The sequence below is a fragment of the Poromitra crassiceps genome (assembly GCF_964638095.1).
Source record: "Poromitra crassiceps genome assembly, chromosome: 8".
Taxonomy (NCBI): domain Eukaryota; kingdom Metazoa; phylum Chordata; class Actinopteri; order Beryciformes; family Melamphaidae; genus Poromitra; species Poromitra crassiceps.
The window spans coordinates 5934215-5952353 of NC_139629.1; the positions used below are offsets into that span (position 1 = coordinate 5934215).

General features: G+C 44.7%; 1 protein-coding gene across 1 annotated transcript; it reads left to right on the forward strand.

Moving 5' to 3' along the window:
• Positions 1-5925: 5925 nt before the first annotated feature.
• Positions 5926-17359, forward strand: LOC310781656 (trace amine-associated receptor 13c-like; the record flags this gene model as incomplete). Its single annotated transcript, XM_083642255.1, has 5 exons — positions 5926-6202; positions 6887-6948; positions 15050-15183; positions 15307-15866; positions 17304-17359. 5 exons carry the CDS (start codon positions 5926-5928, stop codon positions 17357-17359), a joined length of 1089 nt encoding a protein of 362 aa, XP_083498381.1.
• Between the last annotated feature and the right edge of the window lie 780 nt (positions 17360-18139).

The following is an 18139-nucleotide window of genomic DNA, read 5'->3' on the forward strand; positions in this document are numbered from 1 at the left end:
TCTTTGACACAGATTAATTACAATAGAAACATTTGCTATTCTGGTTCAAGGTCTTGCTCAAGGAAACTTTTTACAGTGCATGTGGCTTTAATTGCTATATTTTCACTGTGAAAGGGATTGAGCCTCTGATCTTTCAGTTACAGTCTCTCTAACCCTGTCTTGCAATGCATGTGCATCATAGTTAGTGTGAAATCAGAAAAGTTTTTTTTTTTTTTTTTAACCTTTATTTATACAGGGGGAGTCTCACTAATGCTCTCTTTTTCAGGAGTGCCCTGTTCACATTCACACACACATTCGTACCTGGAAGCTGACCAGTACAACCAATCTGCTGGCCACTGATCAGCTCCACTGGAGCGGTTGGGGATAAGGGCCTTGCTCAAGGGCACCTCAGTGGTGGTAATGAGGGAGGGGCAAGCGCTGCCTTTTTCACTTTCCCCACCCAGTCCCGGTCCCGGGGATTGAACCGACGACCTTCCAGTCACAAGCTCGCTTCTCTAACCATTGGGCCACCACTGCCCAAATTCACTCAAGTTGTTCTTTGATAGTATATGTCCCTGTGTTGCTGTGTCCATCCTTCCAGTCAGTCATAAGCATTATTGTCCCTCCTATTAGAAATAGACCAGAAACCTCTGACATTAGATGAAAAATGTAAAATCTAAAAATGATAGATATAAACAACAAACTATGTATATTTTAGACCTATACCAGAAAGAATATAGTGGTATATTACTTAGAATAAAAACATTTGCTACTGTTACACATAAAAACAAATACAAAAAAGTGCAATAGGGTACTGCAGGGATGACATATCTTTGTAGGCTTACCCAGAAATCCCTGCACTTCCTGGTTCCTTCGTCAGTAATGGGATTTGGGGAATTTCAGTTAAGAATACAGTAAGGTTTGTGCTTAACAAAAGTTTATGAAACAGCAAATGTTGTGTTCAGCAAGATAATCTTCACAAATGAGGACCACTTTTATGACTTTTAAAGGATAAATGTGAATTGTGATTTTCAGAAAATGCTTTTTCCTGCGGTACGGTTAGTGACAAATCATGATTTCTATAAGACAGTGTGTGTTTTCCTCTGTTGCTGTTTATTCTCAGTACACTTCAAACTGCATGGTTGTCATCCTTCAGACCTACTGTAAGTTTGTTAGATTTAATTCAAGCTGTTCTCCAAAACATTAGCCAGAATATAGAAGACCCTCCGACATATTATTAACACATTGAATGCCAGCCATGTTTTCATTCCTGTAGGTAAGTTGTGCCAGGGGTGTTTTTGACGATTCTGGCTCATTTTAGAAACAGACGAGGATTCTTTTCTGTTAAGAATTCATGAACACCAATCATCTAAAAATAACTAATAGAATGTGTGCTTTCTCTGTCTAAAAGAGTTAGTTTGCAGAGTTAGTAGTTATGTAGATATTAGCCGTTGAGTACAGCATGGTTTCAGCGTCTGGAAATTTATTCAGAGATAAATGGCTTTTTGTGAAACAGTCACTTTAACCATTCATTTTTGGCATCAGTAAGACCGTCAGACATTCTAAACAATAGTTTTGAACAGTAATTTCCTCCATAACAACAGGAAACACCCCTCTCATTCAAACTCCTCCCTCCGTGTGTCTTGTGTCCTCCTGGCTGTACAGCGGGCGTGTCAGAAGCGCTTTTGCTGCTGCCTGCCTGTGTGCCTGCCTGCCTGCTTGCCTGCGTGCAGACGCTCCTTGTGCGAGTCAAGATGGGCCGGGGAATGCGTGGGCGATGGGCAGATGTTGATTCTGGCCTTTCTGAGGTGTTTCAAAGTGTGTTTCACCTATGATCTATTTTGCAAATCGCTCTCCGCTCTCTGTGTGCTGCTGCCGGTGCGCGGCCGCTCTCAGGCAAGACAAGTCTTGAATGGATTACTGTGAAATCGCCACGGCATTTCCTTGAACGGCTTGGTCCCGCGGCAGTTTTTTCTTTGATTTCGGTCGTCTGGGGGAGCACTGTCAACACTTAGTGGGTCGGTAAAATAGATTATACACATTATCTTGCTCCAATAGTGATCTCGAAGATGTAAAAGTTGTTGATTGATGTACCACCGTCAAAAAAAAAAAAATGTTTATGTAAGACGAGTTAGCTCGTCCTTGGCACTTAAGCGCTGGATTATGTAAGACGAGTTAGGTCGTCTCTGGCACTTAATGTGTTAATATAGATAAAACAGGGTTTGTTGCTGGAATTGATGTAATAATGTTAGAAGAATGCGTAAGAAGAACAATTTGAAGGGTATGGTGGTCTAACTAAAAAACAACAATGCTCCCTTGTTATGTTTGCCTGTGACTATAACCACTGTCAAACAGGATAAGCTCAACATGGGAAATGGGAAAAATAACGTATATACATAAACTATACAAAAACACACTGATTTCTCTCTCTCTGAACATAAATTAGCACAGACATTTGTTTAAGATATCTACAAATTAGAAATTGTTTTATCCTGGAAATTTCACCAATTGAGCTATTACTTTATAAAATGTACAGTATATTACTGTACTGCTATGAGGCACTTTGTAAGACTATTAAAATAAAAGATACATGGGCTGATGATTTTGGGGTTGAGATAGATGGGTAGAGGTGTGGGATCATGCAAACAACATATCCCTACGTAAGAGAGCAAAGGAGTTACAGTTTAGGATGCTGTACCCCTGCAGTCAGATATCAATCACCTCAACTCAATGACTCAGAGGTGGGCCCTCAGGGCCAACAAGGCCTTCTCTGCTGGCTTGGAGATGGCCAGAATCAGAAGATTATATATATTTTTATAATTAGGGCCAGAGCACCGAAGGCCCTATTGTACAGTAATGCAATAACCATTTCCCACATGCATAAAATAAAAAAAAATTCACCACTTCACACTGACGCAATGACGCATGTGCAAAGTTTCTTAACTTTTCGAGCACCTTTAGCCCCTCAAAAATGCTATTCATTTGGAGGAAAATAATAATCCTTTGCGTTACAATTTGCACAGCCTTCGGTGCTCGGGCCCTAATTATATAAAAATACCACAAATAATCACTTCCTGAATTTTTCAGGAAGTGTAAAGATTTGCACATAAAATGGCAAAGCTGTGGCCAAACACAATTGTGCTCACACACAGACATTTTGCTATTCTTATAGGATAACTCATTGTTATTCAAATACAGTACGGTATATTAGATTAGTTTTTCTGAGAAATATCTCTAATTATTTAATCCTTCACTGTAGCTGTGTATGCCTTGTCTAATCAGACTTTTGTGACATTTTCCAAGCAATTGGTAATTTGATATTGATTGATATTGAGATTTTGTTTGATCAATTGTGTTCCACGGCACCAATGGGAACCAGTTTGGCAGACATGAGACAGATTTGGCCTGAAAGAAACATCCTGGACACTCTCTCAGAAGAATAGTAGTTTTAGTAGTACTGATTTATTAGTAGTAGTAGTTTTATTTGACTGATGCAACTAACCATGCTGCTACACAGGTGTCAGTTTTGTTGGAAACACACTCGGATCATCTCAAATTGAGACATTATGATTCTTGTCTTCATGTTTCTCTGTGAGTCTGTCTTGGTTGTGGTGAGTCCATCGATGGAGCCATACCACACAAACAATTGAAGAATTACATTTGCATGATAGGGTTCGAATTCCGGGGGAGCTAAGGGGAGCTCGGCTACCCTGAAAAGGACACGGCCTCCCCTGAAAGCTTACTTTGAGACCTTTAGGGGGAGCTCCAAAATATTGTCCATTTATCTGTCACACAGGTTATAAATTTGATTTTCTGTACATCAAGTACAGTATATCAGATGTGTTTTTCAGAGAAATATCTCTCATTATGTAATCGTTCGCTGCAGCTATGTGTCTAACTAACTTCTCTGACATTTTCATGCAATTGCTGATTTGATATTCAGATTCTATTTGATCAGTTGTGTTCCTCGGCACCAATGGGAACCACTGATATAGAGTCTGACGGATATGACACACAAGAGGCCTGAAAGAAACATTGTTGGACATTCAGTAAGTGGTTACTCTAGGCTAGGGAGAAGAGCATGTTTTCTAACTTGTCGTCATCATGAGATTATCCATACTTGTATACTCACATGACCTTTAAATTTGTGCATATATTTGCATGGATAATTTTATTTGACTGATGCAACTAACCAGGATGCTACACAGGCAGGGCCGGATCTACCTATGGGCAACCTGGGCAGGGGCCCTCAGTATGAAGGGGCCCTAAAAAAAATAAAAAATAAAATGGGTCGGGCTCATGTCAGCCTCCACAGAACTATGACACAAATCTAAGACCAATCAGAATAAAATAAAATAAAAATCCAAGAAGATTAAGTCTCATGATTGTCATTGGATGGCTGTGGGCAAGTGGTGACCAGGGGCGTGGGAAGTGGGGGTGCTTATGGTGCTGCAGCACCAATTAAATTCAAATTAAATTAAAATGTGTTTTATATGTTTTAAACTGCGATATTTAGGGTTTAGTTGAAGACTATGAGCAAAGCAAAGAGGGTGGAGATGTTATTTTTGATGTTCGGTTTATAATAATGTAAAGAGGGCAGCGGGATGTTTTATTATTTTATTGGTGTGACTTTTACTTTGGTACCCAGTAATGTGCGCTCTCTCTCCTTCACTTCCGGTCTGCCGGTGAGCTGCGGACAATTGCCACAGCTGTGGCAAATTGGGACAATCAAGTCGCGTCTTCCCTACTAAAGGATTGCCAGCAGTGACAGTCTTCAGTGTTCCAGAGTGAGTAAGGCGGAAGCTGTGCGTCTGTTCCTGGTGGTATTGTAACTTTGACTTTGAGAACAAACCTTTCCTTTATTGTGAGCCTATGGTGTCGTGCATCGAGTTAACCCTTCCATAGCAGAGATATTCTTCCTGCGTAATTGTCCTCCCGCCTGTTGCTCTGGGGCGCTCACCCTTGCCTGCACCCAGGATCCTAAAGTCATAGTCCAGCAGTAGCAATGCTCCGAAGCAAGTCGGTGGAACGCGGAACAAGTGTTCCCTTCCAGTGCTCTCCCCGAAGGTATAGCGCAAGGGGGTGCTAAAGTTATATATATAAACTTTATTCCAGACTCAGGTCCATATAAAATACGCACACGAACACAGACAGTACAATAAGAAAGAAATAAAACCAAATAAAACCACACAACAAATAGGTTTAAAACACATACAGGCAGCTATTCCAGTGCTTCCAGAAGTGCGACATAAATCTTGCGTCACTTTGCGCAGGCACCTGCTAGGGCCATAGTAACTCTATTCTCTGACTGGCTAAGTCGACGCATGAAACTGTAAATAAACTGTCTCAGAACAGCACGGAAAGCGAGCACATTACTGCTTACAAACATATGGCTAGCACTTGTCCATCTTGGATGCCTGAGTAAAATCCTAAATGCATCATTATCTATATATCATCCTGAGTAAAATCCTAAATGCATCATTATATTACATATCATATTATAGCGCCAGGGGGTGCTAAAGTCATAGCGCCAGCAGTAGTTATGCTCCGAAGTAAGTCAGGTGCAACAGTAGTAAGGCTGCGCAGTAAGCCGGTCGAACATGCGTTCCTCTTCCAGAGTCACGCAGCAGTAGTAATGCTGCGCAGTAAGCCGGTCGAATATGCGTTCCTCTTCCAGAGTCACGCAGCAGTAGTAATGCTCAGAATTAAGCAGGGGCAGCAGTAGTAATGCTCCGCAGTAAGCCTTTTGAACAAGCGTTCCCCTTCCAGTGCCGCGTGCGCGTAAGTCACTGGACCCGGTCTAGCGCCAGCAGTAGCTTTTATGGGTTCCTCCGCGCTGGCGAGTTCACATGCCCGGCGTCATTCACCCCTCCCGGAACGCGACCCGGTCCCATCTAAAGTTTCATCCCGATCATCACAGTCTCTCCCTTTTGCCCCTTAGCTTCCATGGCCCGCTCCGCGGAAATTCGACCCCAGACTGGCCCGTCGGCCCCTCCGTTCCTCATCTCGCCCCACCATCACATGACAAAAGCCTGGTTCACTCTTCTCCCCAAGCGGATCCTCCAGATGTGTGACCTCCCAGCGGAGCACTATTCCAGCCACTCCTTCGGGATGGGCGCGGCCACATCGACCGCCACGCGAGGGGCGTCCTCCGCCTCCCTGCAACTACATCCGTCCGGAGCAGGCCGCGATATTGCCTGCCCAAAGATCCCTCCTCACCTAGGCAAATGGCATTCCGCAGCCTCCATCCAGCAGCCGACCCACCTCCAGCTCTCCATGCACCAACCTGCCCTGCAACTCTCCATGCACCAACCTGCCCTGCAGCTCTCCATGCACCAACCTGCCCTGCAACTCTCCATGCACCAACCTGCCCTGCAACTCTCCATGCACCAACCTGCCCTGCAACTCTCCATGCACCTACCTGCCCTGCAACTCTCCATGCACCAACCTGCCCTGCAACTCTCCATGCACCAACCTGCCCTGCAACTCTCCATGCACCAACCTGCCCTGCAACTCTCCATGCACCTACCTGCCCTGCAACTCTCCATGCACCAACCTGCCCTGCAACTCTCCATGCACCAACCTGCCCTGCAACTCTCCATGCACCAACCTGCCCTGCAACTCTCCATGCACCTACCTGCCCTGCAACTCTCCATGCACCAACCTGCCCTGCAGCTCTCCATGCACCAACCTGCCCTGCAACTCTCCATGCACCAACCTGCCCTGCAACTCTCCATGCACCAACCTGCCCTGCAACTCTCCATGCACCTACCTGCCCTGCAACTAGAAATTCGACCCCAGACTGGCCCATCTGCCCCTCTGTTCCTCATCTCGCCCCACCATCACATGACAAAAGCCTGGTTCACTCTTCACCTCAAGCGGATCCTCCAAATGTGTGACCTCCCAGCGGAGCACTATTCCAGTCACTCCTTCAGGATCGGCGCGGCCACATCGGCCGCCGTGCAAGGGGTGTCCTCCGCCTCCCTGCAACAGATGGGCCGCTGGTCCTCGTCAGCCTACGCGGCCTACATCCGACCAGAGCAGGCCACCATATTGTCTGCCCAAAGATCTCTCCTCCCCTAGGCTTCAAATGGTAAGCACATTGGCATCCATTCCTTCATTCCTCGCAATAGCTTGTTACTTCGCATTTCATTGGTGGTGGACTCCCCGAATCCATAGCGCCAGCAGCGCTTTGGCAAAATAGTGCCAGCGGTAGTAACGACTCCAATAGGCAAATGCCGTGGTGATTGCAAATCACTAATTCAGATCCCAGTAGACTACTCAAAGTGTTTAAGGTGTTGAACAGCCTGTAAGTACAGTAGACTACTCAAAGTGTTCGGTGTTGAACAGCCTGTAGTCAAAGCGTTTGGTGTTGAACAGCCTGTAAGTACAGTAGACTACTCAAAGTGTTTGGTGTTGAACAGCCTCTGTGGGGTTCCCGTTTTTGGGGGGGGGTTTAGGCAAAGGGGGGGGGGTTTTCTTTATTAAAGCTAAAAGGGGGGTTGTCTGGCTTAAATGCCAATTCAGCGCGCCGAATTATGCGGGATTGGTCGGTCACCCAGCGCCCACTGTATCGCTGCGACCACGCTCGGACGGTGATTTTCATAAGCCGCTCCGGGGTTTTTCTCAAATCTCAATGCTGAGTCAGCGCGCCGAATTATGCCGGATTGGTCGATCACCCAGCGCCGGCGTATCGCTGCGGCCACGCCCGGTCGGTGGTTTTCGTAAGTCGCTGTGCTGCCGAGCCAACCGGTCGGCGACAAGCGTCGTTGAAACTAGGTTGAGACCACCATTTGTGCTTGCTGAAAGCAAGGCACAATCTTTGATATTCCTAATCTTCGTATTATTATATCTGCCACTTTTTTGGCGCGTAATAACTCACACAGTTTTCGGGCCACATAGACATGCCAAACCTCAAAATGAGCGGCTCATTGAGGACAGGTGTGCTATGACTTTGCTAAGGGTTTCATCAAGCGGTTTGGGCTCTATTCGCCATTAAGCGCCATTTTTTTTCCCCCTTGACTTGCATTGGGTTTAGATAAATCTGGCAAAAGCTTGCATTACATTAGCTGTATCTCAGAAACCAAATGGCATAGAGTGACCAAACCTTGAAGGGAGGTTCCCAGAGGGGTCTTTTACTATCCCCGAAAAAATGACACCAATCGACCAGATGGTGGCGCTATAACAGCCCTCTTTACCTTTTGGTCCATAACTTTTGAACCGTAGGGTTCTCGTTTAAAATTATTTTTTCCCTGGATTCCTTGCTTCGTTCCGCATCTACTCATCTAGGCCACGCCCATTTCCGTCAGACTAGATTTTCCGCCATTTTGCATTTTGTCCAAAAGTTTTTTTTTGCGATTTCTCCTTGAAACTTTGTCCAATCTTCACCAAACAAAAGCACACATCATGGGATGAGTGTCCTGCACAACACTGTTTCATGGTTTTTGAAAAAAGTGCACCGTTGCGAGATAATCGACTTCCAAAGTTCTGTGGGTGGGGCCTATTTCACCAAAATCGGCATAACTCTGGAACACAACGTGCAATCCTAACCAACCTTGGTCCAGGTGTGGAAGGATGTACTCTGAGCCTATAGGAGAAATATTGTGTCATTTCGCCTTTAGGGGGCGCTATAGCAGCATTCAGTACCTTTACCTTCTAAATTGTTTTATTTTGAAGGGCGGCAGGACGTGCTGATTCATTGTAATTATGGCCAGCCTTACGTCTTGTATTGACACTGACACTTCTGAGCTGATTTCAGAAAAGAAAGTGTCATTTCGCCTGTAGGGGGCGCTATAGTTTGCCTATAGGGGGCGCTACAGCAACGTATCTCCGCAACCGTAACTCGTAGAGACTCACGGATGGCGGCGTTGGACTCGGGGTGGAAAATGAACGGGGGCGAGCCCCGGAATCATGATCGCACCTTCCGTTACCCAGATAAAACTAATAATTATTGTGCTTGCTGAAAGCAAGGCACAATCTTTGATATTCCTAATCTTCATATTATTATATCTAACACTTTTTTGGTGCATAATAACTCACACAGTTTTCGGGCCACATAGACATGCCAGACCTCAAAATGAGCGGCTCATTGAGGACAGGTGTGCTATGACTTTGCTAAGGGTTTCGTCAAGCGGTTTGGGCGCTATTCGCCATTAAGCGCCATTTTTTTCCCCATTGACTTGCATTGGGTTTAGATAAATCTGGCAAAAGCTTGCATTACATTAGCTGTATCTCAGAAACCATATGGCATAGAGCGACCAAACCTTGTAGGGAGGTTCCCAGAGGGGTCTTTTACTATCCCCGAAAAAATGACACCAATCGACCAGATGGTGGCGCTATAACAGCCCTCTTTACCTTTTGGTCCATAACTTTTGAACCGTAGGGTTCTCGTTTAAAATATTTTTTTCCCTGGATTCCTTGCTTCGTTCCGCATCTACTGATCTAGGCCACGCCCATTTCCGTCAGACTAGATTTTCCGCCATTTTGCATTTTGTCCAAAAGTTTTTTTTTGCGATTTCTCCTTGAAACTTTGTCCAATCTTCACCAAACAAAAGCACACATCATGGGATGAGTGTCCTGCACAACACTGTTTCATGGTTTTTGAAAAAAGTGCACCGTTGCGAGATAATCGACTTCCAAAGTTCTGTGGGTGGGGCCTATTTCACCAAAATCGGCATAACTCTGGAACACAACGTGCAATCCTAACCAACCTTGGTCCAGGTGTGGAAGGATGTACTCTGAGCCTATAGGAGAAATATTGTGTCATTTCGCCTTTAGGGGGCGCTATAGCAGCATTCAGTACCTTTACCTTCTAAATTGTTTTATTTTGAAGGGCGGCAGGACGTGCTGATTCATTGTAATTATGGCCAGCCTTACGTCTTGTATTGACACTGACACTTCTGAGCTGATTTCAGAAAAGAAAGTGTCATTTCGCCTGTAGGGGGCGCTATAGTTTGCCTATAGGGGGCGCTACAGCAACGTATCTCCGCAACCGTAACTCGTAGAGACTCACGGATGGCGGCGTTGGACTCGGGGTGGAAAATGAACAGGGGCGAGGCCCGGAATCATGATCGCACCTTCCGTTACCCAGATAAAACTAATAATTATTGTGCTTGCTGAAAGCAAGGCACAATCTTTGATATTCCTAATCTTCATATTATTATATCTAACACTTTTTTGGTGCATAATAACTCACACAGTTTTCGGGCCACATAGACATGCCAGACCTCAAAATGAGCGGCTCATTGAGGACAGGTGTGCTATGACTTTGCTAAGGGTTTCGTCAAGCGGTTTGGGCGCTATTCGCCATTAAGCGCCATTTTTTTCCCCATTGACTTGCATTGGGTTTAGATAAATCTGGCAAAAGCTTGCATTACATTAGCTGTATCTCAGAAACCATATGGCATAGAGCGACCAAACCTTGTAGGGAGGTTCCCAGAGGGGTCTTTTACTATCCCCGAAAAAATGACACCAATCGACCAGATGGTGGCGCTATAACAGCCCTCTTTACCTTTTGGTCCATAACTTTTGAACCGTAGGGTTCTCGTTTAAAATATTTTTTTCCCTGGATTCCTTGCTTCGTTCCGCATCTACTGATCTAGGCCACGCCCATTTCCGTCAGACTAGATTTTCCGCCATTTTGCATTTTGTCCAAAACAGTTTTTTTTGCCATTTCTCCTTGAAACTTTGTCCAATCTTCACCAAACCAAAGCACACATCATGTGATGAGTGTCCTGCACAACACTGTTTCATGTTTTTTGAAAAAAGCGCACCGTTGCGATATAATCGACTTCCAAAGTTCTGTGGGTGGGGCCTATTTCAACAAAATCGGCATAACTCTGGAACACAACGTGCGATCCTAACCAACCTTGGTCCAGGTGTGGAAGGATGTACTCTGAGCCTATAGGAGAAATATTGTGTCATTTCGCCTTTAGGGGGCGCTATAGCAGCATTCAGTACCTGTACCTTCTAAATTATTTTATTTTGAAGGGCGGCAGGAAGTGCTGATTCATTGTAATTATGGCCAGCTTTACGTATTGTATTGACACTGACACTTCTGAGCTAATTTCAGAAAAGAAAGTGTAATTTCGCCTGTAGGGGGCGCTATAGTTTGCCTATAGGGGGCGCTACAGCAATGTATCTCCGCAACCGTAACTCGTAGAGACTCACGGATGGCGGTGTTGGACTCGGGGTGGAAAATGAAGGAGGGCAAGGCCCGGAATCACGATCGCACCTTCCGTTTCCCAGATAAAACTAATAATTATTGTGCTTGCTGAAAGCAAGGCACAACCTTTGATATTCCTAATCTTCGTATTATTATATCTAACACTTTTTTGGCGCGTAATAACTCACACAGTTTTCGGGCCACATAGACATGCCAGACCTCAAAATGAGCGGCTCATTGAGGATAGGTGTGCTATGACTTTGCTAAGGATTTCGTCAAGCGGTTTGGGCGCTATTAGCCATTAAGCGCCATTTTTTCCCCCATTGACTTGCATTGGGTTTAGATCAATCTGGCAAAAGCTTGCATTACATTAGCTGTATCTCAGAAACCATATGGCATAGAGCGACCAAACCTTGTAGGGAGGTTCCCAGAGGGGTCTTTTACTATCCCCGAAAAAATGACACCAATCCACCAGATGGTGGCGCTATAACAGCCCTCTTTACCTTCCAGAAGCTCGGAACCATGAAAATATGGACAGAGTCACTCATTAATTTCTGGACTCTTGTGTTGGAGCCTTGAGTTTTGCATTGCTCAACACTTGGCTGTAGGCTATAGAGACTAAAACCATTGTTGGCCTAATTTTTCAGAAATGAAGGTTGGGGCTTGAGCAGAACACACTACTACCATGTCTAGGGGCTTGCTTAAACAGGAAGATCTTTAATGAAACTGAGAATATGTCAATGTTTATTATTATTGTTATTGTTATGACGTGTAGTTCTTAAAGCCCCATTCAGTAAGTTTTCCAGGTTTTGCTATTAGAGAAACTGCGCCCTCTGCGTGCATTAGTATCGATAACGATATTGCCGTTCAAAGTCAACAAAACACAGCGCCAGAAAGCTCTATGTACATGTTGTGACATCGGGTACTCACCACGTGATGAAATAATAATCCATAGTTCCGTGAAACATCATTTTCGTAGCAAATCCGAATCGAGTTACTTCCTTGTTTTTCATGAAGACAGCGCTCCCGCTGTACAGTGCATGCGCGCATCCTTTTCTTTTTTCTTTTTTATTGCCACGGGACGTGGCAGACAACTTGCTTAGTCCCAGGGCTGGCCAATGGAGGGCGGTGTGGGATAAATAAAGGCGAGAGTCTCCCTATTACAAGTCAATCTACCATGTCCTATGACTAAAAAGCTCTTATATTACAGTAAAAAATGTCAAAAATCTTACTGATTGGGGCTTTAAGCCTGTGGAGAATAACGCAGTATGCACGATCTGATTACTATTCCTTAAATAACGTTTGCTGTGAAGCGTTTGTACAGCAGAGGCATGTTTTTGGTTTTACTTCATATTATACTTGCAGTTATCTAGGCAATGTTGATGTTTCTATTAATGAACAATTAGGTAACATGTATCATGGCATCAGCATTATATTCACTAAATCTGGCTTCAAACGACCCAAATTGGGCTTCAAACGGCCCAAATCTGGCTTCAAACGACCCATATTGGGCTTCAAACGGCCCAAATCTGGCTTCAAACGACCCAAATTGGGCATCAAACGACCCAAATTGGGCTTCAAACGACCCAAACTGAGCTTCAAGCGGTCCAAATCTGGCTTCAAATGACCTAAATTGGGCTTCAAACGACCCAAATTGGGCTTCAAACGGCCCAAATCTGGCTTCAAACGGCCCAAATTGGGCTTCAAACAGCCCAAATCTGGCTTCAAACGACCCAAATTGGGCTTCAAATGACCCAAATCTGGCTTCAAACGACCTAAATTGGGCTTCAAACGAGCCAAATCTGGCTTTAAATGACCCAAATTGGGCTTCAAATGACCCAAATCTGGTTTCAAACGACCTAAATTGGGCTTCAAACGAGCCAAATCTGGCTTCAAACGACCCAAATTGGGCTTCAAATGACCCAAATCTGGCTTCAAACGACCTAAATTGGGTTTCAAACGAGCCAAATCTGGCTTCAAGTGACCCAAATTGGGCTTCAAATGACCCAAATTGGGCTTAAAACGGCCCAAATCTGGTTTAAAACAGACCAAATCTGGTTTAAAACGGCCTAAATCTGGCTTCAAATGGCCCAAATTGGGCTTCAATCGGCCCAAATCTGGCTTCAAACAGCAAAAATCTGGCTTCACAACAGCAAAAATGTGGCTTCAAACGACCCAAATTGGGCTTCAAATGGCAACAAATCTGGCTTCAAACGACCCGATTTGGGCTTCAAACGGCCCAAATCTGGCTTCAAACGACCCAAATCGGGCTTCAAACGACCCAAATTGGGCTTCAAATGGCCCAAATTGAGCTTCAAGCGGTCCAAATCTGGCTTCAAATGACCTAAATTGGGCTTCAAACGACCCAAAATGGGCATCAAACGGCCCAAATCTGGCTTCAAACGGCCCAAATTGGGCTTCAAACGGCCCAAATTGGGCTTCAAACGACCCAAATTGGGCTTCAAATGAGCCAAATCTGGCTTCAAACGACCTAAATTGGGCTCCAAACGAGCCAAATCTGGTTTCAAATGACCCAAATTGGGCTTCAAATGACCCAAATTGGGCTTCAAACGGCCCAAATCTGGTTTCAAACGGACCAAATCTGGTTTAAAACGGCCTAAATCTGGCTTCAAATGGCCCAAATTGGGCTTCAAACGGCCCAAATCTGGCTTCAAACAGCAAAAATCTGGCTTCACAACAGCAAAAATGTGGCTTCAAACGACCCAAATTGGGCTTCAAATGGCAACAAATCTGGCTTCAAACGACCCGATTTGGGCTTCAAACTGCCCAAATCTGGCTTCAAACGACCCAAATCGGGCTTCAAACGACCCAAATTGGGCTTCAAATGGCCCAAATTGAGCTTCAAGCGGTCCAAATCTGGCTTCAAATGACCTAAATTTGGCTTCAAACGACCCAAATTGGGCTTCAAACGGCCCAAATCTGGCTTCAAACGGCCCAAATTGGGCTTCAAACGGCCCAAATTGGGCTTCAAACAGCCCAAATTGCGCTTCAAATGGCCCAAACCTAGCTTCAAACGGCCCAAATCTGGCTTCAAACGACCTAAATTGGGCTTGAAACGACCCAAATTGGGCTTCAAACGGCCCAAATTGGGCTTCAAACGGCCCAAATGTGGCTTCAAACGGCCCAAATTGGGCTTCAAACGGCCCAAATCTGGGTTCACTGCCACAAACACCACTGCAATCCCTGATCTAAGTCCAAATCCTGTATGTATTCTGCATGGCAACAGAAGTCCCTGCCTGCCTAGACGATTTTCACCAGAGCACAACCCCACAGCACTTCCTTTTTCTCAGCATTCGGCAAACTGCAGAAATATTCACTCGACATCGTTATTTTTGTTTTCGCTGCTCAGCTGTATAGATGGTTTTCACGGAATGGTCAGTCCTGCACTTGAATGTTTTTTTTTCTTTTATGTCCATAGCAAACACTGCAACAGGAAGTGAGCGGGGGTTCAATTTAGAATGTTTTTGTTGTCAAGTTAAAACCGTCTATAGTTGAATTTCCTTTCTAGGCTAGACAGTGTTGAATAGGACTGCACATTATTGACTATGATAACAATTCCCATCATTATTCTGCCATCCACATTAGTATGAAAACACCTGTTGCGCCCCAGAGTTGGAAAGGGAGGGCAGCAGTAAGAGTGATGATGATGGTGAGATGAAGAGGATGATGCAAATGGCGAGGGACATCAGTCTCCCAGAAACAGAGAATGAGGGAGGGAGGGAGGGAGGGAGGGAGGGAGGGGCAAACGGAGAAGAGAGATACTATCAGCTGTATCATCGAGAGCTTTGGTTAGAACGCTGCCACACCTGGGCAGCTTCTCCTCTCCTCCTCTCTCTCTCTCTGATGATGGAGACCCTGGGAGGAGGTGATCTCTGCTTTCCACAGCTCCTCAACACTTCCTGCATGAAGCCCCAGCCGATTGAGTCTGAGTCCATGCTCATGTACATTCTGATGCTCCCCATGGGTCTGTTCACTGTGGTTTTCAACTGGCTGGTCATCATCTCCATCTCCCACTACAGGTACAATTATAAGTAATGAAATAATGATTTTGTATTTTATTAATGTTTGATTTCGACTACATCTGGTGATGAAATATATGACTGCAATTATTGATGTTTATATGGATGATGATCCTCTCACAGGAAGCTCCAAACCACCACCAACCTCCTCCTCCTCTCCCTGGCTGTCTCAGACTTCTTTGTGGGCCTCCTGCTACTGCCTGCAATCCTTCGAAGAGAGTCCTGCTGGTTTCTTGGTCACTTTGTGTGTGTAATGTTTCACTCTTCCATAATAATCACTACCTCTGCCTCAGTTGGAAACGTGGTGCTCATATCACTTGACCGCTATGTAGCTATTTGTTACCCTATGCATTTCCCCATCTTTATCACTCTGCGAAATGTCAAAATCTGTATTTGTTTGTGTTGGGCCTCTTCTGCTATCTATACTGCTATCTATATCCACGTACACCCAGGCAGGTATCAAACATGTTATGGAGAGTGTGTAATGGTGATCAGCAACAACACAGCATATGGTGACTTTGTTGTGACCTTTATCATTCCCATTACTGTCATCATAGTTCTGTATGTGAGAGTATTTACGGTGGTGGTGTCTCAGTCTCGTGCCATGCAATGCCAATCCCATGTTGTGCCTGACACACGAAATCTGATTAAGAAATCTGAGCTGAAAGCAGCCAGGGTTCTTGGTATTGTCGTAGTTGTGTTTGTAGTATGTCTGTCTCCATTTTTCATTGCCTCTATCATCAGCCCTGCCATGGGGATTAAGCTGTTTGTGACATCATGGCTGTTCAGTCTTAACTCCTGCCTAAACCCTATAATCTATGCCTTTTGCTATCCCTGGTTTAGAAAATCTATTAAATTGATTGTTACACTTCAGATACTGCAGCCTGACTCCTGTGAGGCCAACATACTATAGAGAGAGGCTGTACAGTGACTGGAATCAGATCTGATCTATACAGGGAGCAACCAACTGCCCCCCCCCAAACCCCCCCCCCCCCCCCATGTTTTGGTCACGTAATTGATTTGTGAGTACTATAATCTAAAATATAACCATCATCTTTGCATCATTAATGGTGAAGCATTCATTGTGTTTCGATTGCTGCTTTCACTGTGATTTTTTTCCAGTGCAGGTGACTTTTGAATGCTGCTTTCACTGTGATTTTCTTCCAGTGCAGGTGACTTTTGAATGCTGCTTTCACTGTGATTTTCTTCCAGTGCAGGTGACTTTTGAATGCTGCTTTCACTGTGATTTTTTTCCAGTGCAGGTGACTTTTGAATGCTGCTTTCACTGTGATTTTTTTCCAGTGCAGGTGACTTTTGAATGCTGCTTTCACTGTGATTTTCTTCCAGTGCAGGTGACTTCGATTGCTAATTTCGCTGTGAAAGTTACAGTCTCTCTAACCCTGTCTTGCAATGTTTATGCATAATCATTTGTGTTAAGTCAAAAGTATTTGATTCTTATTCGAGTTGTTCTTTGATAGTATATTTCTCTCTGTGTGGCTGTGTCTGTGTGGCTATTGTCCCTTTGGATTAGAATTAGACCAGAAACCTCTGACGTTAGATGAGAAATGTAATGATCTAAAAATTATAGATGAAAGATAAATAACAACAAAAATGTAGCCTAGATCTTTTAGATCTATATCAGAAAGAATATATAGTGGTATTATAATACATACTGCTGTTGTGAAAGAATAGTATGTAATTCAAATGCCCTGTACAGTGTATCTTTGACACAGATTAATTACAATAGAAACATTTGCTATTCTGGTTCAAGGTCTTGCTCAAGGAAACTTTTTACAGTGCATGTGGCTTTAATTGCTATAGATTGATAGGTTTTCTTTTATATCAGACACAGGTTTGTGTTCCTACCTGACATGTTTCGACGGTAATACTTCCGTCTTCTTCAGAGGTGTCACTAGATGGTGTGTGACGTGTGTTTAACAGCTGATGTTGTTTACAGAGGCGTGATCGTCCTGTCAGATTTGACAGGACGACCACGCCCCTCGCTGTCATCTCGCCGTTTGAGAACGCTGCTCCAGGTGGTGGAAAGCATGTAAGCCCCCTCGTCCCGGTTCATCGTCGTTTGCGCCCGCTTCCTAATCTCCACTGCCTCCATGATCCAGCGCTGGTGTTTGTTGTCCTGGGTGCGGTGCTAGGAAGCGGGCGCAAACGACGATGAACCGGGACGAGGGGGCTTACATGCTTTCCACCACCTGGAGCACCGTTCTCAAACGGCGAGATGACAGCGAGGGGCGTGGTCATCCTGTCAAATCTGACAGGACGATCACGCCTCTGTAAACAACATCAGCTGTTAAAGACACGTCACACACCATCTAGTGACACCTCTGAAGAAGACGGAAGTATTACCGTCGAAACATGTCAGGTAGGAACACAAACCTGTGTCTGATATAAAAGAAAACCTATCAATCTACGTAAAGTGTAGACACTATGAACCTTTTTGGATTATTTAATTGCTATATTTTCACTGTGAAAGGGATTGAGCCTCTGATCTTTCAGTTACAGTCTCTCTAACCCTGTCTTGCAATGCATGTGCATCATAGTTAGTGTGAAATCAGAAAAGATTTTTTTTTTTTTTTTTTAACCTTTATTTATACAGGGGGAGTCTCACTAATGCTCTCTTTTTCAGGAGTGCCCTGTTCACATTCACACACACATTCGTACCTGGAAGCTGACCAGTACAACCAATCTGCTGGCCACTGATCAGCTCCACTGGAGCGGTTGGGGATAAGGGCCTTGCTCAAGGGCACCTCAGTGGTGGTAATGAGGGAGGGGCAAGCGCTGCCTTTTTCACTTTCCCCACCCAGTCCCGGTCCCGGGGATTGAACCGACGACCTTCCAGTCACAAGCTCGCTTCTCTAACCATTGGGCCACCACTGCCCAAATTCATATTCAAGTTGTTCTTTGATAGTATACTGTATGTCCCTGTGTTGCTGTGTCC